The sequence below is a fragment of the Xenopus tropicalis genome, chromosome 1 (assembly GCF_000004195.4).
Source record: "Xenopus tropicalis strain Nigerian chromosome 1, UCB_Xtro_10.0, whole genome shotgun sequence".
Lineage (NCBI taxonomy): Eukaryota > Metazoa > Chordata > Amphibia > Anura > Pipidae > Xenopus > Xenopus tropicalis.
Window position 1 is genome coordinate 58,060,622 of NC_030677.2, and position 26,810 is coordinate 58,087,431.

The following is a 26,810-nucleotide window of genomic DNA, read 5'->3' on the forward strand; positions in this document are numbered from 1 at the left end:
ATCTGACCACTCTACTGAGGAATCAGAGATAGAGGATAGTGACACGGTTAGCGCAGAGTTTAGTAGTGGTGGCACGCTTACTGCTGAAGAGGCAGAGGCTAGTGGTAGTGCCCAAGATGTACCCATGGATGTAGAAGAGGGTGAGGGTAGCACTGATGCAGCAGTTGGAGAGCCTGCGTGGGGGCCTCCCTGTAATTATGTCCCTGAAATTCCCCCTTTCACTGCAGTCCCTGGCCTCAGTGTGGACACCACTAATTTTGAAATTATATCCTACAGGACATGGTCCGTTACACAAATTTGTATGCTGAGCAGTATCTTGCCAGCAACCCTTTACCGGGTTTTTCAAGAGCCCAGGCATGGTATCCCACAAATATAAATGAAATAAAAAGATTCCTGGCTCTTACATTGGCAATGGGACTCGTAGAACGTAATTCTTTAGCTTCCTACTGGGATACCAATACAGTCCTTTCCATCCCTCTTTTTTCAGCCGTTATGGCAAGAAACCGTTATCAAATTTTATTGCGGTTTCTTCACTTTAACGACAACACAACGGCTGTTGCCCCTAATGAGCCCGGTTATGACAGGCTTTATAAATTGAGGCCCCTTATAGATAGCCTGTCTCAGCGCTTCGCAGAGGTTTACACCCCCTCCCAAAATGTCTGTGTAGATGAGTCCCTTTTGCTCTTCAAAGGGCGCCTAAAATTTCGCCAATATATCCCTAGTAAGCGTTCTCGCTATGGGATTAAATTTTACAAACTCTGTGAAAGCAGCACGGGCTACACTAGTTATTTCATGCTGTATGAGGGAAAGGACACTAATTTGGACCCCCCCGGTTGTCCCACTGACTTGACTACCAGTGGTAAAATTGTTTGGGAGCTCATAACTCCACTGCTGGGCCAAGGTTACCACTTATACGTGGATAACTTTTACACAGGCATCCCTTTATTTAGAGCCCTAAATTCTTTGGACACCCCAGCCTGCGGCACAGTCCACCGTAACCGCAAAGGACTGCCCAGGGAATTGCTGGATAAGAAACTGAAGCGTGGAGAAGTACATGCTCTAAGAAGCAATGAGCTCTTGGCCATAAAATATTCAGACACCAAAGTTGTTCTTATGCTTACTACTATCCACGATGAGACCATGATTGTCCAACACAGAAGTGGCGGTAGGCCCTCAAAAACAAAGCCCCTGTGTAGTAAAGAATATAGTAAGCATATGGGTGGTGTTGATAAATCCGACCAAATACAACATTATTATAATGCCACCCGAAAAACCAGGGCCTGGTACAAAAAAGCAGCAATTTATATGATCCAAATGGCCCTTTATAATTCTTATGTCGTTTACAAGGCGGCAGTACCAGGCCCCAGATTGTCTTATTATAATTATTTGCTGCAGTTGCTCCCTGCCTTGTTGTTTGGTGATGTAGAGGAGGTTCCTGACATGCCAGGTAATGACAATGTTGCCCGAATGGTGGGTAAGCATTTTATAGCACAAATTCCACCAACACCTAATAAAAGATATGCCCAGAGAAAATGTAAGGTTTGCCGTTCCAAGGGTGTTAGGCGAGATGTCCGGTATTATTGTCCCAAGTGTCCTAGCAAGCCTGCTTTGTGTTTCCACCCATGTTTTGAAGTGTACCATACTGTGGTACACTATGAGAGGACTTGAATTTTGTGTTTTTATAGGTAGGTTATGGTTCTCTGGGTTTGTTGGTGGAATAAGGATTTAGCATATCAGAATAGTGGACTTGGCATGTTCTAGGTTTTTATGCACAAGGTTGCAGGCCTCCAAACTTAGCTGTGCTGGCAAAGTGACGCTGTTTTTTATTTATTGAGTTTATCTATTCTGGCAGGTCCGTACTTTACTTATAACTAGGTTATAGATATATGTGATGAAAAGTTTGGTAAGGTGTGTCATATTATTGGCAAAAGTTTTTTTTTTTTTAGTAAAGTAGGGTTTTATGGTATGTGATTTTGTTTTTTGCACAGGTTGTCAGAAAAACAGTGTGTGCTTGTAGCTTGTGGTTGTTTAGACTTGTTCTTGGGCATTCAAATTTTTGTGTTTGAGCTATGGTTATTCAGGCTAGTTGCAGTGTTTCTTTGGTTATGGGGTAGGACTTGTATTGTGCTGTTGGTATAGCGAACTGAGGTGCTGGGTGACTGACAGGGCGCATGATAAAACTTGTGGTGTGTGATGAATCAATGAGATATTTTTATCTCTAAAGCTGATGCCACAAGTCCTTTTACTGGCACCTCAAAAGCATGCCTGTCAGCGCAGTTATCTGTGCATAGTTTTGTATTATATACTTTTGTATTTCTGGGCAGCATTTAACTACTGTAAGTGTAGGCCTTAAGTTTTTTGCAAAGGTTCTTGAGCACAGGATGACAGATACATTACGGTTTTTTGTGCTTGTAGTACAAATTGAATATCTACTGTATGTTCTGGTTAGGTTACACAAGTTGCAGTGGCTCTCTAAATATAAAAACTTTGCGTAATACTGGTGTGCCACTGGTGACTGCTGCACGGCACGTAATGGTGCACATAATTTTATCTCTGATGCTAATGCCCCAAGCTTTATTGTTGGCACCTTTAGTGCAACTTCTAAGGACACTTGCATCATTTATGGGCCAAATTACTATGGATTTTTTTGGCAAATATCCTTCTAAATGTGGTGCAGATTTTGTCATTTCTAAAGTAGTGTAGGAAGAAGCAAAAAACTGGTATCATAACACCACAGGAAAGATGGAACTCAAATCAAAGATGCTCCGCTAAACTGAAATAGGTGAGTAAAGTACAATTTAGGGGTTTATTTGGGGGGGGGGTTAAAGTTAAAAAACTGCAAGGGGTGCATAGAGTGCAGCCCCAATATTATGCATTTTCAGGTTTGGCGGCCATGTACTTATGTGCAACCAGACATATGGGGTGTAATTTTATTCAGGGTAACTTGCTAATTGATACTGAGCAAGTTTTTTGATAGTTGCCATTGAGATTTTGGGGAGAAATCTAACTTTATATTTTTTTTCAGACTAAAGTCCAGCTTGTATAGGGAACTGCATCCACAATTTTGCCTGTAGAAAACCAAGAATGGTGTTTCTAAATAGCTGAAGTTGTCTATTTCAATGTATAGTTTATATGGGTTTTTTCACAGGTAAGGGGCAATTTTGTCTGAAAAACTTTGAGATGTGCACATAAATTGCAGCCCCATTATTATGCATTGCCCCTGTTTTGGGGCATTTGGTGGCTGCATCTTTATGTGCACCCATACATATGGCATATCGTTTTATTCAGGGGAACTTGCAGATTGATGTTTAGTAAGTTTTTGGTAGTTGCCATGGAGATTTTGGGGAGAAATCTAGGTTTGTATCTGGTTTTTCCTTGATTTCTGACCAAAGCGCTGACTTCTGCAAGGGACCACGGCCACAATTTTCCATGTAGAAAGAGGAGAGTGGTGTCTCTGAATAGCTGAAGTTGTCTATTTTTAATCAATGTATAGTTTATATGGGTTTTTTCACAGGTAAGGGGCAATTTTGTCTGAAAAACTTTGAGATGTGCACATAAATTGCAGCCCCATTGTAATGCATTGCCCCTGTTTTGGGGCATTTGGTGGCCACGTCTTTATGTGCACCCATACATATGGGGTATCGTTTTATTCAGGGGAACTAGCAGATTGATGTTTAGTAAGTTATTGGTAGTTGCCATGGAGATTTTGGGGAGAAATCTAGGTTTGTATCTGGTTTTTCCTTGATTTCTGACCAAAGCGCTGACTTCTGCAATGGACTGCGGCCACAATTTTCCATGTAGAAAGAGGAGAGTGGTGTTTCTGAATAGCTGAAGGTGTGCACTTTTCAGAAATATATAGTTTGTGGGGGTTATTTTACAGGTAGGGGGGGTTAACACTGAAAAACTGCAGGAAGTGCACATAGAGTGCAGCCCCCAAAATTTCAACTGAAATTGCCCTTATGCATTGCCCCTGTTTTGGGGCATTTGGTGGCCACGTCTTTATGTGCACCCATACATATGGGGTATCGTTTTATTCAGGGGAACTTGCAGATTGATGTTTAGTAAGTTTTTAGTAGTTGCCATGGAGATTTTGGGGAGAAATCTAGGTTTGTATCTGTTTTTTTCTTGATTTCTGACCAAAGCGCTGACTTCTGCAAGGGACTGCGGCCACAATTTTCCATGTAGAAAGAGGAGAGTGGTGTCTCTGAATAGCTGAAGGTGTGCACTTTTCAGAAATATATAGATTGTGGGGGTTATTTCACAGGTAGGGGGGGTTAACACTGAAAAACTGCAGGAAGTGCACATAGAGCGCAGCCCCCAAAATTTCAACTGAAATTGCCCTTATGCATTGCCCCTGTTTTGGGGCATTTGGTGGCCACGTCTTTATGTGCACCCATACATATGGGGTATCGTTTTATTCAGGGGAACTTGCAGATTGATGTTTAGTAAGTTTTTGGTAGTTGCCATGGAGATTTTGGGGAGAAATCTAGGTTTGTATCTTTTTTTTTCTTGATTTCTGACCAAAGTGCTGACTTCTGCAAGGGACTGCGGCCACAATTTTTCATGTAGAAAGAGGAGAGTGGCGTCTCTGAATAGCTGAAGGTGTGCACTTTTCAGACATATATAGTTTGTGGGGGTTATTTCACAAGTAGGGGGGGTTAACACTGAAAAACTGCAGGTAGTGCACATGGAGCACAGCACCCACATTTTTAGCTGTAATTGCCCTTGTGCATTGCCCCTGCTTTGGAGTGTTTGATGCCCATGTCTTTATGTGCACCCATACATATGGGGCATCATTTTATTCAGGAGAAGTTTGTCTTTCAAATTTGCCTTTGTTAGAAAATTTTTATGAGATTTTTTTTTGTCAAATCCACATTTGATCATGCGTCCAAGTTTACGTTTTAGAAAAAAAAAAAAAATGTCAAAAAAAGTTCCAAATTTCACAATGCACTGACAAAAGGTATTTGGCTTTTGAGTGAAAACTACATTGCACCTGGAAACCTGAAGGTCTGTAGTTTCTAAAGATACCAAACATGAGGGGATATTCTAGATTTACATATAAGTTATGCTGCATCAACTGTTACAAGCGCTTTTCCGCTTTGTTCTGGTGTGATATTGTACTAAGTATTGCTTTAGTTTGGGGGTTACTTCTGGACAGGAACTGTGGGGTACCACCACATATTTGGTATCGTTGGACTTGGGAGTATCAGGGCTTTTACAAACAACAAAAAAAAGTGTGTAAAATTAACTTTTCTATGGAAAAAAAACTCAAAATATACAGAAATTTTTCATAATTTTTTTTTTTTTTTACATATTTCACCCAAAATACACATCATATCTCCAGAAAAATTATAAAATTTGGTATGTATGTCGAAGCCCAATTAGTGACGAAAAAAACAATATATAATTTCCCTAGTTTCATGGAGGTTTTCCTACCAAAAAACATTTTTAAAGTGAATGAGTACAAAATGCTTAAAAAACGTCTGGCACTGGGGGGAACTGAAATGACGAATTCGGCTGGCACTTAAAGGGTTAAATTAATTAAAATGTTTACATGAACTCTTATTTATATTTTTTAGTTTTTTCCCCAAAAGACTTTTAAGGATTCTGCATACAATTAATAGCACTGTGGGTAAAGCATAGTTTGAGATGTAATGTATGAGAATATTAGACACTATGGAGTCCCGTGACCCCTATAGAAGCAGTAGAAAAGGCTGCAGGCTGGTTTTATTCAGGTCATACAACTCTAATATCTTTCAAATGTAGCCAGGGGGATATTCAGCTAGCTTCCATTCAAGGAGGAAAATGTCCCTTTTTCTATATCAATAAAACATTTTAGCTTTTTGTTATTTTTACAACAATAAAATAGTAAATAAATATTTTCATAACTAACGTAGCACATTATCCCTTGTAATTAGTGATGCGCAAATCCTTGCTGTTTTGCATTACTGGAAAATTCACAAAACTGCGGCAAAATTTAAGAAACAGTGAAAATTCCCAAAATGCATCTGAAGGGGTTGTTCACCTTTGAGTTAACTTTTAGTATGATGTACAGAGTGATATTCTGAGACAGTTTGCAATTGGTCTTCATTTTTTATTTGTAGTTTTTCAATTATTTCAGTTTTTGTTCAGCAGCTCTTCTATTTGGAGTTTCAGCAGCTATTTTGTTGCTAGGATGCAAATTACCTTAGCAACCAGGGTATGGTTTGAATGAAAAACTGATATATGAATAGAAGAGGACTTGAATAGAAAGATAAGTCCTAAAAAGTAACAATAACAATGAAAGTGTAGTTTTACAAAGAAATAGTTTTTTGGCTGCTGTGGCCAGTGACCCCAATTTGAAAACTGTAAAGAGTTAGAACTTTTTCTACACAATAAAAAATAAATAATGAAGACCAATTGAAAAGTTGCTTAGAATTGGGCATTTTATGACATACTAAAAGTTAACTTAAAGACTCAGGGCTTTATGTCTCAAACAAAATGGATTGCTCAGTGTGCATTGTTTCTCAATTTTTTTCTTACTCCAAATGCATTAAACCCCATTGGAGTTTTTTCTCAAGTTTTTTTTTCTTACACAAAATGCATTGAAGTCAGTGAGCATTTTTCTCAACCTTTTCTCACTCCAAATGCATTAGGGTAAAATGCATTGGGGTAAAATGCAAGTCAGTGGGAGTTGAAGTTTTTCTTAATGCCAACTGCATAGAAGTAAGTGGTTTTTTCACAGGGTTGTTTCCAACCTAAATGCATTGGTCACCTGGGGTTTTCTTATTTTTTTTTTCATGCTAAATGCACTGAAGTGAAAAGGCATTTTTTCCCTGTGGCAGTTTTCTGCGTAGAAAATTTTGGCGGCAAATATATCTGTGGTTTTGCAGAATGAATTCACTGATGGTGAAATTTCAGAATCTCACCTCAAAACTTTACTTGCTTATTATAATTAAAATTTTTATTTGCATCAAATCATGTTTTAATTTAAAAAAAAAACTTATTTTTTTATTTTGTAACTATTTTTCTTTGATTTAATTATATGGTACTTTTGCTACTTTTATTATTTTATCTGTTCGCTTTTTCCTTTGTTGGTGTTAATCTGTGACAGGTTCTTAGCAGTGGCAGGAATACAGATCCCCTGCGTGGTCGGTGTGAAGAGAAATCTCTGTGTAGCTGTTTATTCAGTGGCGGGGGTTTCTGGCTCTTTGAATTATTGACACTCGGGGGAATCAACTCGTGCAACTGAAAACTTTTGCAGGCAGTGTAATTTGACTTTTCAAAAGAAGTCTGATTCTTTCTAGCGGAACACTAACTTCAGAAACTGCACTGGGGGAATCTGCAAGTTGAGCATTACACTAATATTAGTGCAAATTCAATTTATATTAAGTCTTTTTTCAAATAAATATTTATATTTTCAAAAACAATACTCGATACAAATAATATGCTGAAATGTAAGGTTCCAAATATTTCCTTTTAGAATGATTCCTACGTGAGTTTGTAGATTTGTATTATCTTTTTTTTTTATGCCATTTGCTTTGGAGAACTGCACAAAGCAAAAAATAGATCCATTGGGTGCTGCTGGGCTTTGATGTGTGAATGTTATGATTATTTCAATGCAGCCCAATTTTATCCTTGTCCTCTGTGTGACTTTGTATAAAACTTTCTAAATAGAACATTCATTTTGATTGTGACTGTAATACAGTACTTTCTCATCAATCCAGTTCCTAACACTCTAATAGAAAAGGTTGTACATTTTTCATTAATCATTCTTATCCTGGTTGTCTGAATTTTAACTTTCAAAACATGTGTTCCATGTATAAGAATATGCGTTTAATGTATAATATCATGTCATAGGGGCTGATTTACTAAGACACGAATTCCGACCGAATTGGAAAAATTCCGATTGGAAAACGAACATTTTGCGACTTTTTCGTATTTTTTGCGATTTTTTCGGCGCCTTTACGACTTTTCGGAAATTATCGCGACTTTTTCGTTACCAATACGATTTGCGCGAAAAAACGCGAGTTTTTCGTAGCCATTCCGAAAGTTGCGATTTTTTCGTAGCGTTAAAACTTGCGCAAAAAGTTGTGATTTTTTCGTAGTGTTAAAACTTGCGCAAAGCGTTGCGCCTTTTAAGTTTTAACGCTACGAAAAAAGCGCAACTTTTCGCGCAAGTTTTAACGCTACGAAAAAATCGCAACTTTCGGAATGGCTACGAAAAACTCGTGTTTATCCGCAAAAATCGTATTGGTAACGAAAAAGTTGCGATAATTTTCCGAAAAAATCGCAAAATACCGATCATTACGAAAAAAACGCAATCGGACGCATTCAGCCCGTTCGTGAGTAAGTAAATGGGCCCCATAGTGTTGTTTGCATACACCGCTTACTTATTTAATAGAACTGTCTGTGCAACTGCTCATGAAACATAAATTGAGTGAAAGAAAATGAAAGCTCCATGGCATATGGTCTTCAGAGTGGTCAATTATTCTAGCCATTATCATTGTATTTAGTTTATGGGCTCTGATCATTATTCCATGAATAATACTGTTTCTTCCAATTCAGATATGTCATTGCACTTATCTGTTTTATGATTGTTGATAAAAATATGATATAATACTGAAACAAAGGCTGCTATTATAAATCCAGTTGGGGATAATAAATATTCAGCTACAGGTAATTATCAGATTTAATAGCATTTTTTAGTTCAGGCCTTGACTTGACATCCAGAAAATACTATTACATTACCCTGCATAGATACATTGTTATGACATGTAATAACTACTTGAATATAAAGGGGATTAATAATTTAAAAGGTGTTAACAAATTAGGGCCATCATTAAAACTAGACTTTGAAGCACTCTGTAGAAAAATCAGTCCAAGCTAATGCTAAGCTCTTATGATAAAGAATTACTGCATTAATTCTGCAAAGTGAACTTATTGCTCCTATTCGTCTCCAGATCCCTGGAGCATTAAAAGACAGAAAGAATAATATGATCACTGTATTTCTCTGCACAACAACTCGCATATTTTCATCACTGATTCTCAAATGAGCTTCACTGCATTAAGGCAGGAAAACACATGCACGCGTCATATGTCACAGTCTAGCTTCTTAAATTCCTTGTTGTGTGTTATACTGAACTACTGAAAATTAGTGAGCACTGAGAAGAGCATGTGGAAGAGTTTGTTTGCAGAGTATTGTAATACAGCTATACATGTTATAAACGTGTTTAAAAATCTCAGCTGTCAGTCATATGTTGCCTTTACCTCCTATATGTCTAAGGCAGCGCAATTACATTCACTTTCATTTCCACACTTCCTTGAGGACACTGGAAAGCTTGAATTGATAAAAATTTCCACAAAATGGCGCCTGCCTGTCATGACATGCAACATCAAAATCATTTCTTTATAACCATATTTATTTTCATATGATTGTTTTACAAAAACAAAAGGAATTTTCATTTTGATAGCATTAATTGTATTCAATAAATGTTTATGCTTTAGACAATAGCAAAAAAGTACAATAATTTTAAAACCACAAAGCCTATTAAATACATTGTGAATTGTCTTTAAATCCCATTGTTGATTTTACTATGAAGATTTCCTTTCATATATCCAGGAATAATGGGTCGTTTTGTATAAGCGCTGCCATTTCTGCAGAATTTTGCATATCAAGCTAACTACATTTCTAAGAGTAACAAAGGCCGTAATTCAGTATTTATTGTGGCTGTTTCCTTTATGTAGAGCTACTTGTCAACCACAACAAATAAGTGGAGGCATCACGACTTACATTCTGACTGGTATCATGCAGTCTGTAATCAAGTGTATTAAATTTGTATAATGTGAACACAAAAACAAGGTGCTTTTCACTTAGTAGAGATTAAAAATTAGCCATTAAAGTTGTAACAAGACATGTAGAGGCTTAAAAATAATGAATTACATGTCATTTCATTAGACTAAACTTCATTGACGCTACCCTAACTGAATTATTAACAACACATAAACCACACAAGGAAAAGCTTACACAAATGTGTAAAGGCCCTTCTTTATCCATTTTTTTTTTCTTCATTGTATTTCAAGGCAAATTATACATGGGTCACATTTTGGATGCTTTAAATTATTTGGACAGCACAGGACTGCAGAGATTCCGAGTGGTTTTACATTGAGATAAGCTTCATTATGGATTCTGTTTGGCAGAGTAGTTTATTCAGAAACAATTTCTTGCCAGCAGTCTTGCCAGCTGAATTACAGTCATCCTTTTCCCCCAATATAAATTGGATAGCAATTTTTTTATTGCTGACACCATTAAAAATCCTATCAAATGATAAATATGAAAATGAGTTTAATATACTTTAAAATGTTTAAATAAATATTTTAAGCTCATTAGATTAGGTGCTTAGATAGTAAGGTAGGTTTGTTCAAATTTGTGCCAATGAACCCTAATGGATTCCCAACAGTTCCAATTCAGTTAAGGTTATTATCACCTGTTTTAATGAAAGGACACATTTATCAAAGCATTAACTGATCAAGGTGTCAGCTCATAGGCATGTTTTTGACTGTCGAGGTGCTGAGCTCTAATACCCCACCTAATCATAACCTAGAAAATTAAAAAGCATTGTGTTACAATTAATGCAGTGCAAAGTAGTGATGCGCAAAATGGCAGAAATCATGACAAAGCAAAAATTCACAAAACACATTGAAGTCAATGGGAATTTTTGGGAATGGGAATATTTTTTCAGTCCAAGGCAACGTTCTGCAGCATTTTGTCTTAGGGGTAATCTTTGACCAGTCACTCTCCTTCGCTAACCATATTAATAACACTGCCAAAACCTGCCGCTTTTTCCTCCGCAATATTGCCAAGACACGCCCCTTTCTTTCACAAGTAACAGCTAAAACACTAATCCATGCCCTTATCCTTTCCCGCTTAGATTACTGCAATCTCCTACTAACCGGCCTCCCAGACTCCCACCTCTCTCCCCTGCAATCAATTTTAAACTCTGCTGCCAGGATCCTCCTGCTCTCTCCTAAGAGGGATCCAGCTCAGCCTCAATTAAACTCTCTTGCATGGTTACCTGTTAAGCAAAGGATAGCTTACAAAATCCTTCTACTAACATTCAAAGCCCTTCACTCCTCTGCTCCTCACTACATTTCTTCACTGGTCTCCCTGCACGTTCCTGGTCGTCTCCTCCGCTCCTCTCAGAGCCTCCGTCTTTTTACACCATCCACACCCACTGCGCTCTCTCGTCTTAAACCTTTCTATCTCGCTGCTCCTTACCTCTGCAACTCTATCCCTGAATCCCTCCTTAGGGAAAACTCACCCACTCTCTTTAAGAAAAAGCTCAGCTGTTACCTTCTGGAGCACTATGACATTATTTTGCCCAGTCCTGCGCTTAAGGGCAAATGCCCATACCTGATGCACTCTTACCTTCCGCTTTGTGCCTGTATGTTGCCCAACCACTTAGATTGTAAGCTCTACGGGGCAGGGACCTCCTTCCTACTGTGTCTCATACCACATGGCACTTATATATATATATTTATTGTATTTATTTATTATATCACTTGTCCTCCCTGTGTGTAATTTTGTATTCTGTAATATTGTACAGCGCTGCGTACCCTTGTGGCGCTTTATAAATAAAGTTATACATACATACATACATACATACAAATGCAAGTTAATGAAGGGGAATAGTGTTCTTCTTTAAGGAACAAGTACCTTTTTTTGGATAATTTTCTGTCTGGAAAGACAAAAGAAAAATAAATATGTCGGGCTATTTCCACCAACAGGTCACTGAATACACATCAGAGGTGTGAGAGCTATTATCATTCTTCACCAAAATTTGCTCTTTTTCTGGTATGTTGTAGTATTTCAGTAGTACTAAACCTATCCCGTGCTTCAGTTAGTGCTTCAGTTCATGCAGGCTTCCTTACTGGAAGGTAGATATGATACTTTGCTGATACTGAGTGTCTCTTCTTTATTGATGTTATTAATAGGGAAGAGACATAACAAATATAGGAAGACTGGTATTTTTTTGGTAGAATTGTGGCAATGCTGGCTCCATGTAATTTATGCCACATATACAAATAATAATATATGGAGTGGCAAGAAACATTACAATGGAGCTATAACACATACATGTACCAACAGATGCACTTTTCAGTAACCTGTGCTGTCCAAGATGGAAGTAGGCCAGGGAACTGTGTACTTAACACCACAGACAATATTTAGTACATTTTTTCTGCTTTAGTAAAGCTGACCTGGAGTTCACATTTAAACCTTTCCCCGTGACAAATGTAAAATGATTACATTTTTTGCTACATTTAGAGATGGGTTTGCTAAATATTACCCATTTATGCCTAAATATCTAGTGTACATACTGTATATATATATCCTCAGTTTTACATTCTGTCAGTTATACTTTTAAGCTTTTAAGAACTGCAAAATTATGCATGCAGCACCTCAGATAGACGCAGGCTATTTAAGCATGGAGATCTTGGACAAGATAATGAAAATGATGACTTCTGGCTCCTAAATAGTAGTGTCTATTTACCAGTTGTGTCCTACCAATGATTGTGTTCTGCAGTTAGAGTTAAGTCTAGTGAATAATGATGAATTAATCTGTCCCATTTTGCTTCACTGAAAAATTTGTAAAACTGCTGAAAAAAATTTCAAAATAGCAAAAAATTTGGAAAATGTGCAACTTTTTTTACTTATGCGGAACTTTTGACTACGTGATTTTTTTGACATGGCCACAACTTTTCTGACATGAACACGCCTTTATTCTTACACCAGATACATTAAATTCAGTGGATGTATTTTCTTGCCAAATTATTTGTTGTAGCAAATTTTCTCAGTAGTTTTGTGAAAAAATTTGCCAGTGGTGAAATGCGGAATCTGAAAGAATTGAATGTTTTTTCAAGCTATATCTGCAGGAATATGCAACCTTCATGCTGTGCCAGTTACAGTAATTACAAACTTGTTCAAATGCGCCAAATCTTTAGGAATAAAGTATGAGATATAACATTTGTTATTGCCCTCTACATAGAAGAGAGGTACCTTTTTATAGTGATGCCTTGTTATGCATGTTGGACATTCTCTATAGTTTGTCCTTTGGTATGTAATTGAATGCAACATACAATACAAATGTGTGCATTAATTAAACCACAATTTTTTTGTGGTTAAAATCACAATATGCAAATAATTCGGAGTAACCACGATAATTTCTGATGTTCTAAAATATCGCGAAAATTCTTTTCTCGGTCGTACTAAAATATTGTGGTTGCGTTCCGAAAGTCACAAATTTTTCAGATCCGAACGTTCGTAAATGGCACGTAAACCTTTCTGGCTATGAAACCTTCAATGTATGATTTTGGAAGTCTTCCGTAGGACTCAATGGCACTTTACAGATCCAACCTGCCAAAAGATAGTCACGATATCATAGCTTGAATTAATTCCAAAATGGAGTTAGTAAGGGGCACATTGCAAACGTAGGATTAGTGCTGGTCATTTTTAGGGGCACATTTACTAAGCCACGAACGGGCCGAATGCGTCCGATTGCGTTTTTTTCGTAATGATCGGTATTTTGCGATTTTTTCGGAAAATTGACGCGACTTTTTCGTTACCAATACGATTTTTGCGAAAAAACGCGAGTTTTTCGTAGCCATTCCGAAAGTTGCGATTTTTTCGTAGCGTTAAAACTTGCGCAAAATGTTGCGATTTTTTTCGTAGTGTTAAAACTTGCGCGAAATATCGCACCTTTTAAGTTTTAACGCTACGGAAAAAGCGCAACTTTTCGCGCAAGTTTTAGCGCTACGAAAAAATCGCAACTTTCGGAATGGCTACGAAAAACTCGCGTTTTTTTCGCAAAAATCGTATTGGTAATGAAAAAGTCGCGATAATTTCCGAAAAGTCGTAAAGGTGCCGAACAAATCGCAAAAAATACGAAAAAGTCGCAAAATGTTCGTTTTCAAATCGGATTTTTCCAATTCGGACTCGGATTCGACCCATAGTAAATGTGCCCCTTTGTGTTGTTCCTGTTAGTACATAAAAAATAAATCTATTAAATTACCCACTAATATATTAAGGATTAATATATGAACACAGATTTATCCATACAGAAGAAGGAGATGTAATGAAATTAAAGCAACTGTAAATCTGTTTTGTTTATTCTAGGGTCAGTTAAATTATGAAATTGCAATTGCTGCAAGTTTACATTTTGTGACACCCACAAATAAATGAATAGAAGAGTAGAGTACTCTAATGCAGAATTACTGCTGCGAAATGCTGTATTGCTGACTACCAAACACACAACATGTTTCAGGCCTTACATGCCCTTTCTCAATTTAAAGATCTTGTGGGATGATGTGGTCAGCCACTGATATGAATCTTCATTTTTCCACGTACTGAAAGTTTTTAGCTACAGGCTTATAGATTAACATGTTTTAAGGCAATTATTGCACAAAAACAATAATAATAATTACAAAAGCATTCATAGCAGAACTCTGGCAGTCTTTTCTTAGTTTTGCAATAATATCTTTTTATATGAAATACACCATTGCCTCTAGTATTACTTCCTGTAGGTACAGATGTGCGATCCGTTATCCAGAAACCCATTATCCAGAAAGTGCTGAATTACAGAAAGGCCATCTCCCATAGACTCCATCAAATCATTAACATTCTTTAAATGATTTCCTTTTTCTCTCTAATAATAAAACAGTACCTTGTACTCAACTAAAATATAATTAATCCTTATTGGAGGCAAAACAATCCTATTGGGTTTATTTAATGGCTAATCATTTTCTAGCAGACTTTAGGTATGGAGTTCCAAATTACAGAAAGACCCATTATCCAAGCATTGCTCCAAGCATTCTGGATAACAGGTCCCATTCCTGTACTGAAGATGTAGATGTACCAAATAAGCACATTAATTACATTTTAGACTAATGATAGGAAACTAAAATCCTGTGTTTTTTCTAAGTACATCAGGCAAATATATTGTCCGAACCTGCTTTGCTGGTTCAAATATTGAACTAGTTTTATGATGAATTTCTATTTTAAGTCTAAAGACTTATGCTCAGTGTATATTCTATAAAATCGAGGGCTTAGAATATTCCAACTAAATGTCTTTCTAAAACATTTGTTTTACAAGAAAACACTTGTAAGATCTTTATTGATTTTGTCTGTTTTTCTTCAATTGTGTCTTATCTGCAGGATTTAGGCCAAAGTATACCTGAAAGATTTTTTATGTAATGTTCTAAAATCACTTTTGGCAAAGAGCATTATGACTACATAATTAGTGCAGCCATTGGTGCTATAATATCAGTTTAGGGGTGACCTAAAATGGGTGCAAATGACAGTAGGTTTTTTGAGTCATTTATCAAACAAATGAAATAAATCCATTAAAAAAAGACTATGCAATTTTCACATAAATTCATAAATATGGCATCTGATACATAGGAAATTGTAATTTATTCTTAATAATTAGTTTTTAGTTTTTCTTTTTAATAAGGTAAATTTAGCCACATTTGGGGCAAATACTTAATTTCCACATTTGCAAATTTTTATAAAGCCTCAAGTCCCGAATATACAATATATATTTAGGGCCTTTCTTCTTGAGAAAGCCCCAAAAGTGGGTCAAAACGTTGGATGAACAGACAAAATAAAAACCACTTGATTATCTGCAAATTGGAGCATGGGTCCTTTTTGAAGATTTTTATATATACTGTATATATATTTATATATGCACCACCCTTCACACCTTACCGCAGGGGTCTCCAACTTGACCGCAGTTGACTGCATCTCTGATACCTGACAGTCAGCAGGTTGTAATGTGGTTCTGGGCTTTATAGTCCAAAATTACCTATTGGACAACTCATTTGTACACCATTGGCCCTGTCTTTCCAGAAAGGCCCAGTCCGGGAATGTTCAGCTAGTTTCTCTAGTTGTTGAACTACACCTTACAAGACCCTCAAAAGGCTTTGCCCGTCAGTAGATGCTAATCTAGTTTTATTGGTTGTAGAAACACATCAGCTTCACTGACTTCCACTTACAGCAAAGAACATATCAGACTATGGTACTTCCTACTTGCATCCTCTATGGAGGGTTGTTGAGACCCTCTAGTTAGTTTTTAAATTCAATCAGTGATATACATGCATATTAAACCCAGTATATACCAAAGGACATGCACTCTGTTTGATCAGCTCATTTGTATTATTAATTTCAATGTGAATGAAGAAAAGAATGGGGGGGGGGCTCTGTGTGTGGCTTGTCTCATGACACACTGAGGGATATTAACCCTTAGCAGCTGTTTTTCTATGCTTAGTATGATTACTTTATGCAAGGTTTTCCTATGGCTTTGGTCATTATGATCCTTTAGTTGTTGGACTATATACTGGGGGTTAGCTATTCAGCTCTTACTTATAATGCACTTTACAACTCAAAAGAACTGTAAAAAATAACAATATGCAGCTACATTTCCACAAATGTTCATTTGATGTATAATTAATGTTGCAACTTCTTTTCTACGGAGGGCCCATTGAATTGTGGGAGAGACCCATTTACTAACAGTTATCAACGTTCTAATGTATTTGCAAGACACAAATTCCACCAGCACGCCCATGGACAGGGACTTATATTAATAATAAGTAGCATATAATTCATTAAAAGGCCCCACACATCATCCCCACCCCCCAATTTGCCTCTCAGTACTTATGTAAATACATATTTTGGTTGGAGTAAGATCATTTTTAAATATTAGTTTTATTTACATGTGGCACATATAAAAGCACATTATTCTTCTGTTATTTTTCTTTGAAAAGTGAATCACAATATTTTTTCCCCCCAAACAATCCTCAACAATCCCATAAAATATTAGAGCGTTTCAAGGCATTTGTAGCAAATGAGGCCATGAGGGTTGTGCATTGGAGGATATAAAGCCGGTAATTGATTTTATGTCAGATTCATCTCTTTAGCTGTTAAGACAAGCAGAAAAGACAATGGCCTGTTCTGTAGTGGCCACTGGCTTCAAGGCTCCATAGGTGGGACTTAGATATATTTGGACACATTCATTTTTCTGTATTTACAGACTTTTTGGAACACTGGAAAGGTCATCCTCCATTACTTACTGATGTTTGGTATATTATAGAATAAGGGGATGAAAAGAGAAACATGAATGGCTATATACTGTTGTACTACTTAATTTAGGAATCAGGGTATGTACATAAACTAAACACTAGACCCTTTATAAGCCAACTGTCAGATTTGTTTGCATTGACAGGAGTATGGTGTATAATTATTGAACCACTTAATAATTTATAGCCACTATATAAAAAGAAGTTTGTTTGATGCCAATGACAGATGGGCAGATGTGAGATATTGCCATTTGCACTCATTAAAAATAATGGAAAATACGGGCTCTTTTGAATGAAGCTAATGGCATATGGGAGGATGAGAAATAATGTACTGCAATGGTTTTGTAATACCCTTCACTGTTAGTTAATATAGAAGTTAGTTACAACTTCAGTTCTTTGCTTTAATTTCCCAGAATGCAGCAGAGTTCATAGCCCAAAAGTGTGGGGCTTGGTTTTATAACAAGACAAAAGTGTCAGGGAGGGCAATCTTTGGCCACCAAATCTGTCATCTTCCACCTGCTGAAACTTTGCACTTTTAAACTACACAGTGTAAAGCTTCCTCAAATGGCAGATCTTTTTTTAGTCATTTATAACAGAACTGAACAATAAAATATGAATATTACAGGAGGTTTAATTACTAAAATGTATTTCAAGTTGAATGAGTGTATTAGTGAACCTTAATTTTACTCTATAGTACAGGTATGGCATCTGTTATCTGGAAACCAGTTATCCAGAAATCTCTGAACTAAGGAAAGCCAGGCTCCCATAGACTCCATTTTAATCAAATAATTCAGAATTTTAAAATTGATTTCCTTTTTCTCTGTAATAATAAAACAGTACTTAGTAATTGATCCAAACTAAGATATAATTAATGCTTATTGGGCACAAAACAATCCTATTGGGTTTAATTCATGTTTTATTGATTTTTTTGTAGACTTTAGATATGGAGATCCAAATTACGGAAAGACCCCTGATCCGGAATACCCTTGGTCCTGAGCATTCTGGATCCATTAGATCCTTTAGATCAGGGGTCCTCAACCACCGGTCCGAGGACCGGTGCCGGGCCGTGGGCTGTGCTGAACCGGGCCACCTCTGGTCCCAATTACTTGTGATCCCAACTCCCTGATACATTACACAGCCTTGACAATAGCTATGGGAAGCCCAGGAAGATTTCTACTGATTACGACAAGGACCAAAGTACTTTATTAAGCTGTATTTAATAATAATATTAATAGTAAAGTGCATAATATAAAATTTAACTAGCACTAGTTGCGCCGCACCCACCATTCCTGGTCCTTGGAAAAATTGTCTTGCTTGAAACCGGTCCGTGGTGCAAAAAAGGTTGGGAACCACTGCTTTAGATCAGTTCCTATGAAATCAAAGTATTAGAATATGATCAAATTCTGGGAGGAGCATAGCCAAAACTGTGTTCCAATCAGCTTACACATAGCAACCAATTAGATAGATTTTGTCTCTAGCTCAGTGAGAATAATCTGCAACTTTTGTTATTTTATAGCTGTATATATATTCGCAGCTAACATACCCAATTCTGTTAAAAACCAACGAAAAAGTACGGTTCACTAATAGATTAGGCTGAAACAGCTAGGGAGATAGCATTTCATTTTTAGGTTCTTCTAGAAATAGTTGCTGACTGTGCTAGCATCTTTGTGATCTTCCATGTTTATCCTCAGACACAATTAGTTTACCACTGAATAGCATTAATACCTGACAGTTCCTATTAGTAAGTCTTTTATTTGGCATAAATATACAGCACTTGCTTCCACACTGAATAAAGGATTCGGCTAATGATGAAATGTAATCCTATATTTAAATATTCTTCTGGAGTTAAATGTAAATGGTTTGCAAATTTGTTGTTTGTGTAGGTGGGAGCTTAATACTAAATACATTTCCCCTGAATCAGCTGTGGGAATGCTGAGATTCATAGTGAATAGAATAGTAGCCTAAAGGGCCAGGTTACATGATATACTGACATAATCAACCTTAGTGATGACTATTCCGTAAGTAACACCCTCAGCTTCATTCAGCGACATATAATTCAGCCTTGTGAAAGAATCCTCTGCAGACTCATCTAAAGCTCTTGGATTTTGAGTTCCCCTTAGCGTGTGCTGAAATGACTATTTAAAGCATTTATCACTCCAAAACATGTTTATATACGGGCAGAAACGTGCAAATTACAGTGAAACACACTTGTTCTAGAAAGGTCAGTAACATTCTTGCAGCAATGTATTGTGTTATTAGACTGCAGTAATATGCTCCATCGTTTTAACCCTTTTGATGCTGGTGCACTTCAACTGCTGAGGAACCCATTCAAACTTGTAATGTGCACAAATAGGTTACCTACTGGCTGAGCTGTGGTTTCTCAGGTTGTCAGTGCATACCCCTTACATCTCACAGAATAAGTAGGATATATGAACGTATTTTATTGCTGTTAGCGTTGGCAGTTGACATTTCAGTTGTGAATATTCTAATGATCTATAACACTGTGTTGCTTTATGACAGCTATGACAAAATCTGAATTTTATGGCTTGCTGGATAGTTATGGGCCTCATTAGTTCAATGGTATCCCATTTGTCTAAGAAACTGGGTTGCGAGTTCATAAATGACTACCCATGCCTAGTCTTGCTTTTTCCTGATGACGTATTAGCAGGACCCGTGGAGCCAACAAGTATGACATAATCATGACGTCACATTTCATATGTCAGGTTTATGTAAAATGGTACTAAAAGTAGTAAACCACTTATAAATGTGGTAACTAGCAGGCCCATTAGAAGAGCCAAGGTCTTAATTCTTAAAACTGAAAGACTGCCCTATATGGAAGCCTTGCTGTGAGGAACGGATGGTGCTTTTCTGCAGAATTATTTCTCCCTCCTGTAATTAAGATCCTGTGAAGCCCAAATGGGCAAATGAACGAGGTTAAACAACAGTTTTCTTGACATTTGTTCCCCATTCACTTCAGCGCTATTAAAGCCTAGCAGATCTTTTCCAGGGCCAAAATGAATCAGCAGTACTCTATTCAGCAAAGTAAATAAATCAATATTGGCTGAGGTTATATATAGATAAATAGTAAATATGGCACTGAGCTTGCTGGTATTTTTTGACAAGTGAAATTGAGCCAGGAAGGCAGCAAGGCATGGCAGCATGTTGTGCCTATTATAAGGTGCATTTTCAAGCTTTTAATCAAATAAGAAGCAGGCTGGGGTGAGTTGTGGTGTTTTGATCACCTCTCACAGAAATAGGCAGCACACACCTTTTTGCAAAACTTGGTGATAGGTGCATATCGGCCAGCGTCCTCTCACTGCTCAATTCACTTGCAAAAATGGTCATAGGCATGCAGGAGGAATGCAGGAGGAAACTTCACATGACTTCGGAAAAACTAAGCAACGCACATGCAATTCACTTTATTGCCGGTGGAAAGGCATTTCAGAGAGAAGGGCAACTAATCTCTGCTGGGGCATTAGCCTTAGACTAGTGCTACACGGGGTGAATTCTTCGCCTGCGGATAAATGCAATAAACCGGCTAGTTGTTCCTGCACCCTGAATCATTGATTTGGCCCAGTAGCAGGCACACACAGCATATTTCTGCTCAAGTATCCTATTGAAATGGTAACTATACACTGCTTTGTCTGACTCTGAGTGAGTGAAGGATACACCTTATTGTTATATATGATGTTATTAAAAGGAATGCAGAAGGGTTAATACAATACAGAAGCGCTTGAAGGCCCAGTATGGCGGCATGCATAGATCACATGGGATAGAATCTGTATAGTGTAGGTGCTAGAATAAATACATTTTGGGGCAGAACTGGTTGCAATATTCTTTACATATTTGTTAAAATACCCACAAAGTCATGGATAGAGAATCCAGGCTAAATAGTTATTATGAACTCAACGAACTATTAAAATGCTTGGAATGTACCGAGGCTAGTGAATTTAAAGTGAGGGGTAGGATGAGTAAAATGTGCAGAATAAAATAGATGGCTCGTAGTAGAAATTATTAAAATGTTTGGAACTGTAAAATAGAATTATTAAAATATGCAGGATAGGGTGATTTTAATAGCTAGAAGATGTAAAATAAAGTTGGAATGAGCAAGGCAGACTGTATCCCATAGCTAGGATCCTTAAAATAGAATGGTTAAACTGTGGGTAAAAGATTGGGCAGAATATGCTGGCTAAGAAGAACAGAATAATAACTTTTTTGCATTAAATAAATTATGCAAAATTACATTTCTGCAATGAGCAGCAAAGAACCAGTTACAGTCTATAGACTGATTAGGATGTATAGGGAGGTTGCAGTCCTGCAAGGAATGGAATTCCAGAGAATGATAGATAGGTTCAGCTATATAGAGTGTGTGCCATCCAGCGGTTAAATAAATTGTGTAGAATACAGGAGGGTAGGCTTGAATACATTGGCAGCTTAGAATAGTAAATTGATTATTTTTTCATTTGAATGTTTAACACTTTTGTGATAGCTAAAGACCATACTGACGGCTAATAAGATATAAGGACTCACAAGCGCTTATGATTAATGATACACTGGCTACATTAAGTATTTTTACGTATTACTTACCTTGTTTTGCAAGAATCATGCTCCTATTAAATACTGAAATGTGGTGGAACTACCCAAGCGGTCCAGTGCTGCTGTGGCTGGAGGGCACACCAAAATCATCTAAATAAGAAAAAATGGTGGATGAAGTGGTGCTGGGGGGGGGGGGGAGGCTGTGCAGCATATTTAAGTTACTGCAACTAATTAGCACAGCGTAAAACATTGCATGATTAGTCACATTGACTTGTTCATTAGCCTATGGTGGCTAAGCCGCCGTGATTGTTCGCTGCATGTAAATGGAACCACACCAGAATGAACAGGGTAAAATTTATTGTGCAAACTGGGGCTCTGCTTGTTGTTCGGCTAAGCTCTTTCTTACCATGGGCTTCACAACTGGAAGCTACGGATTCCATACCATGATATTTGTAACTACAGTTAGTCACAAAGTGGGTGCTACTAAAACACAGCAGGAACCTAGTGAAAGCTACCTTGAAATGGATGCTTTAGTCTTGTACTTACAGGCAGCCAATGGGCAATCATGTGCCTCAGTAGAGTCCTGCTCTTACCATTTGGGACCAACGTGTATTTAAGTCAGGACCCTTGCATAGGAAAGTAATGTATAACATAAAACTAATGGCCGATGTTAGAAGCTCTATAGACCAATGGGCTTATATATCAGTTTTCAAGTTTGTGAATCCTAGTTTGTTTTTCTAAATTGAATAAATTCACATATCGAATGGTCGCTTATTTATTAATAAGGAAAACTCGTTCAAATAAAAAAACTCAAATTTGTCAAGTTTACAAACTTAAAGATCTTGAGTTGAAAATATGGCTTAACTTTGTCTATGACAACTCCCTTTGCCTTCTATAGAAACTCACAAGCTTTTAGATGGTGAATTTTCACATTCGAGTTTTCCGCTTTTTTACACTTAATAAATACCAGACATTCAAGTTTTAGAACCATTATTCAAATTCGAGTTTTATTAGAGCAAAAAAACTTGAATTGTGAAAAAGTATCAAATTCCAATGTTGGTAAATCTCCCACTAAGCGTACAGTTGCATTTTACTTTGCTGATGTAGGTGCATTATGATTGTTAAAATGATGGCCACCTTTAATGTTTTTCAATAGATATATTATTTAATGTAAGCGGTGGCAGTTAGTATCCCAATTAACCCCCTATATGGGAATTATATTATAATTACACATTTGAACGTTACTCGGTTAATTCTTATTGAAATCACTTTGGCAATATTTCTTCATTATTTCAACATATTTTTCTTTGCAGACAAGCTGATTTCCATGCAAGATACTAAAGATGGAGACAAAAGCATTGCCATCATGGAGACCCCAGATATTCCTGAAAATGAGACGTCCACAGAGCCAGTGACAGCCTCATAAATTTCCCATCTTTTGGACTCGTTGTGTATCATAATAATAAAAATGTGCAGTAACAGCTTCCACCATATTTATTTAACCCTTGCTCATTCTACTCAAATGTTTTAACAACTCCAGATATCAGTAGGGACTTCAAATTAGTTGGACTGAACTATGGAAATTTCTACCCGTAGTATATCTTGTTCTTCCTATATGTATTGAGAAAAATCCTCCCTGCCAGGAATAGCGATGTAGGGCAATATAACTATAGCATTTCTAATCCAATCGAACGACAGTGGGGAGAGCCACACTATAGTGCTAAATGTCATATAAAGGTAACGTCAGATACTTCAAAAATTCTGTATAAGCTGCTTCCCTTTGTTTGCTTTTAACAAACGCATTTCATGTGTCCTTTAAGATGATGCTTCTGCTGTAATATAAGAACCTGGTATAAAAATATATATAAATTTGTCAATCTAGATTTTTATTGCAAAGCAACTTTGTTGTTGAGTTTTAATTATTAAGAACCAAATGATATCAGTGTTTTCTTATCATGTACTAAATGTCGCCAGAAAGCCAGAAATTCAAACATAAGTAACGTCCAAGGGGCTGGGGAGCCACATTGTGCTCACGAGCCACTGGTTGGGGATCACTGCATTAAAGTAACATACTTTACATATAAACAAAGCTGCTGTGTAGCCATGGGGGCAGCCATTCAAAGGAGAAAAGGCACAGGTTACTTAGCAGATAACAGATAGAATCTTATTATAGTTTACAGAGTTTATCTGTTATCTTCTATGTAACATTAGCTAACACACTAAAAACAGATTCTGAATGAAATAAAGAATAGTTCCATATACCTTACATTGCTAGACAAAAAAACCTTTCCAACCAGTAGAAATAACCCATTGTTTCAAATATGGCAATCCCTGGGCTTGCAAAGCATTAGGGATATAACTTACATATATATATATATATATATATATATATATATATATATATATAAACATTACAAATTAATGAAACAATGCAGTAAATAACAATAAAAGATGCAGACAAGGAAAACCCCTTTAACTTATTTTTGGAAGAACTACTACAAACAAAGACACTCCCAACTCTAACTTCCCAGACAAATGCCCCTCAATCCAATGCAAATTCCATCCTCTGATGATATTCACAAATCATGAACGCTTAACCAGCAAGTAAGTACCAGGAGATGGGCCTAGAATTATAATCATCATCCTTGAGCACTGTCTTTGGCTCTGCTCTATAATAATGGAGGGATGTTGGCAGATATTGGTGTAATGAAATAATGGCCAACTTTATAATATAGTAGGCTAAACATCCAGTATATCCTGAATGAACCTGTATAGCAGGGGTCCCCAACCTTTTTTACTCTTGAGAAATATTCGAATGTAAAAAGAATTGGAGAGCAACACAAGCATGAAAAAGGTACCTGGAGGTGCCAAATAAGGGCTATGATTGGCTATTTGGTAGCCCCTATGTGGACTGGCAGCCTATAGAAGACCCTGTTTGGCTTTACACTGGGTTTTTTGCAACCAAAACTTGCCTCCAAGCCAAGTATTCAAAAAATAAGCACCTGCTTTGAGGCCACTGGGAGCAACATCCAAGGGGTTGGGGAGCAACATGTTGCTCGGGAGCTACTGGTTGGGGATCCCTGCTGTATAGGCAGAGTTCACTCACAGATTCACAGACCATGCCCCTTCAGTAGTGCAGTTTCAAGTTGCCCATGAAGGAGTTTGTGAAGCAGTTTAATGTTAACCTATCATTCCAATGGGGTTAAAGCTCCAGAGTGGTTCTTATCAGTTACTATGTATTGTTTTAATGCTATAGAGCCAGCTGCTTGGCTATATATAACCCCCCCCCCTGCAAATAAAAATACAATTATCACAACAAGTTTGTTGGCTCATATATAAAATATGTTCTTGTCCCCAACTAACTTAATATTCATGTTTTCTACAAGCTATTTGTAATTAATACTTTGAGTCAAAAGACTGCCTGGCCTGGTACAGATTATAATCTCTTTACCACAATACTTACTATTAGCCATTAGCTTTGTATTGCACGTTCTATGTTTAAATAACTTGTTTTGCATGTTTTGATGTTTGTAAATGAAAAACCTTAAATCTAAGCATTTACAAAGAAAGAGAGAATATCTACATGATGGGCACATTATTTAATATGGCGTGGGGATTTTTTTGGTTTAAAACAAAACACTGGACTGAGCTGTGGCAGATGATATTCCATCCTGTACTGTATATATATTGGGCACAAGATGCATGCCTTGCAGCTCCTCAGTCAGAGACATAAGCAGACAGCCAATATCATGAATGTCTAACCTTTCAGTGTAATTACATTCCACAAGTCTATTTTATTGTTTTCTTTCTAATTATGGTCTAAAAAGCTCAAAAAATGGAGTACAGATGGCATATTCCATATGGAGGATTTTTGTCATGCACAGTACAATGCACATTATGATTTAAGTCAGACAGGGTAATGCCACGAGATCAGCAGAACAGTAACAATCTGGGAGCTCCCATAACAAAATTGCTCTAGAGCAGTGACCCCCAACCAGTGACTCATGGGCAACCAACCCCTTTGATGTTGCTGCCAGTGGCCCCAAAGTAGGTGCCCATTTTTAAATCTCTGGCTTGGAGGCAAGTGTTGGAAGCACAGAGACACAGGTTAACTCCAAGCAGAGCCTTATGCAGGTCAGAAGTCCACACGGGGCTACCAAATAGCCAATCAGCCATTATTTTGCATCCTCAATACACTTTTTAAATGCATGTGTGGTTTCCCAACACTTTTTTTACATCCGAGTAATAAATCACCTACTTGTCTTGGAATCCCTGTTGCTTTCTGATATAACTATGGTTATCCACAATTTATGTAAGGAAGAATAAAGGGGCTTCGACAGAAGACATACATAATCTGGATGATCCACCATGCAATGCCCAACACAACACATTTTGTATATAGAGGAAAATTTGTATTTATTTAGTGTTTTATTAATAATTTTAGGAGGTTGTTTTTGTCAGATTTTACCTGATCCTCTAGTCACATCCAGAAGTGAACATTGGTTTGAGTATCAGAGCCTGATTGCATAGGATGCATCAACTCATCAGATTCTTACTGAAGAAAATGGCTTGTTTTCTTTTCTTTTTTTTTACCAATTAGGTTCCTGCTGGAGGATACAACTAGTAGGGCCTATTCAGATTGAATTAAAGTCTATAGAATACATGTGACCGTGGCAACATTTTAACTGGAAACATACCCATTGCAGAGAAAGCTGTTCTGTAAGCAGAGGAAGCATATAGCATAGACAGTTCCCAAAATAGCTGCACTACATTATATCTAAACCTACGAGAAATGAAAGTTGCCCTTCTGAAAAGCAAAAAAAAAAAAGCTGCCTGACTCATCTGCTTACAGGAAATGCCAGGAAATGCTTGAACTTATGGGAAAAATGGCTCACAATGCTTGCTAGAAATGATCCCAAACTGGTGAAAAATAAAAAGGTGGGGGGGATCATTTCCTGTAGTATTAAGGCAGAAAGTAGGCAATTTATAAAAACCTAGCCTTCAATGTTTGACACAAGTCAATATAATGAGGAATTTCAATAGAATGTTATTTAAATGTGAGTTATTAGCTACCAAGTTACTTGGCACATATGAAAATGAAGAATAAAGTTTCTCTCCCGCTGAAAAGTGAATAATATTAGCTATTTGTGTGGGCTGGGCCTGGT

At 37.2% G+C, this 26,810-nt stretch overlaps 1 protein-coding gene across 2 annotated transcripts in view; it reads left to right on the forward strand.

Moving 5' to 3' along the window:
* The window catches only part of ttc29 (tetratricopeptide repeat domain 29), a 149,862-nt gene extending 126,336 nt beyond the window's left edge, over positions 1-23,526 (forward strand). For both annotated transcript variants that reach the window (XM_002938930.5, XM_031895505.1), the window contains exon 11: positions 22,959-23,526. In XM_002938930.5, coding sequence (XP_002938976.1) covers positions 22,959-23,071 — 113 coding nt within the window. In that variant the 3' untranslated portion in view covers positions 23,072-23,526. The remainder of the gene's footprint in view (positions 1-22,958) is intronic.
* Positions 23,527-26,810: the final 3,284 nt, after the last annotated feature.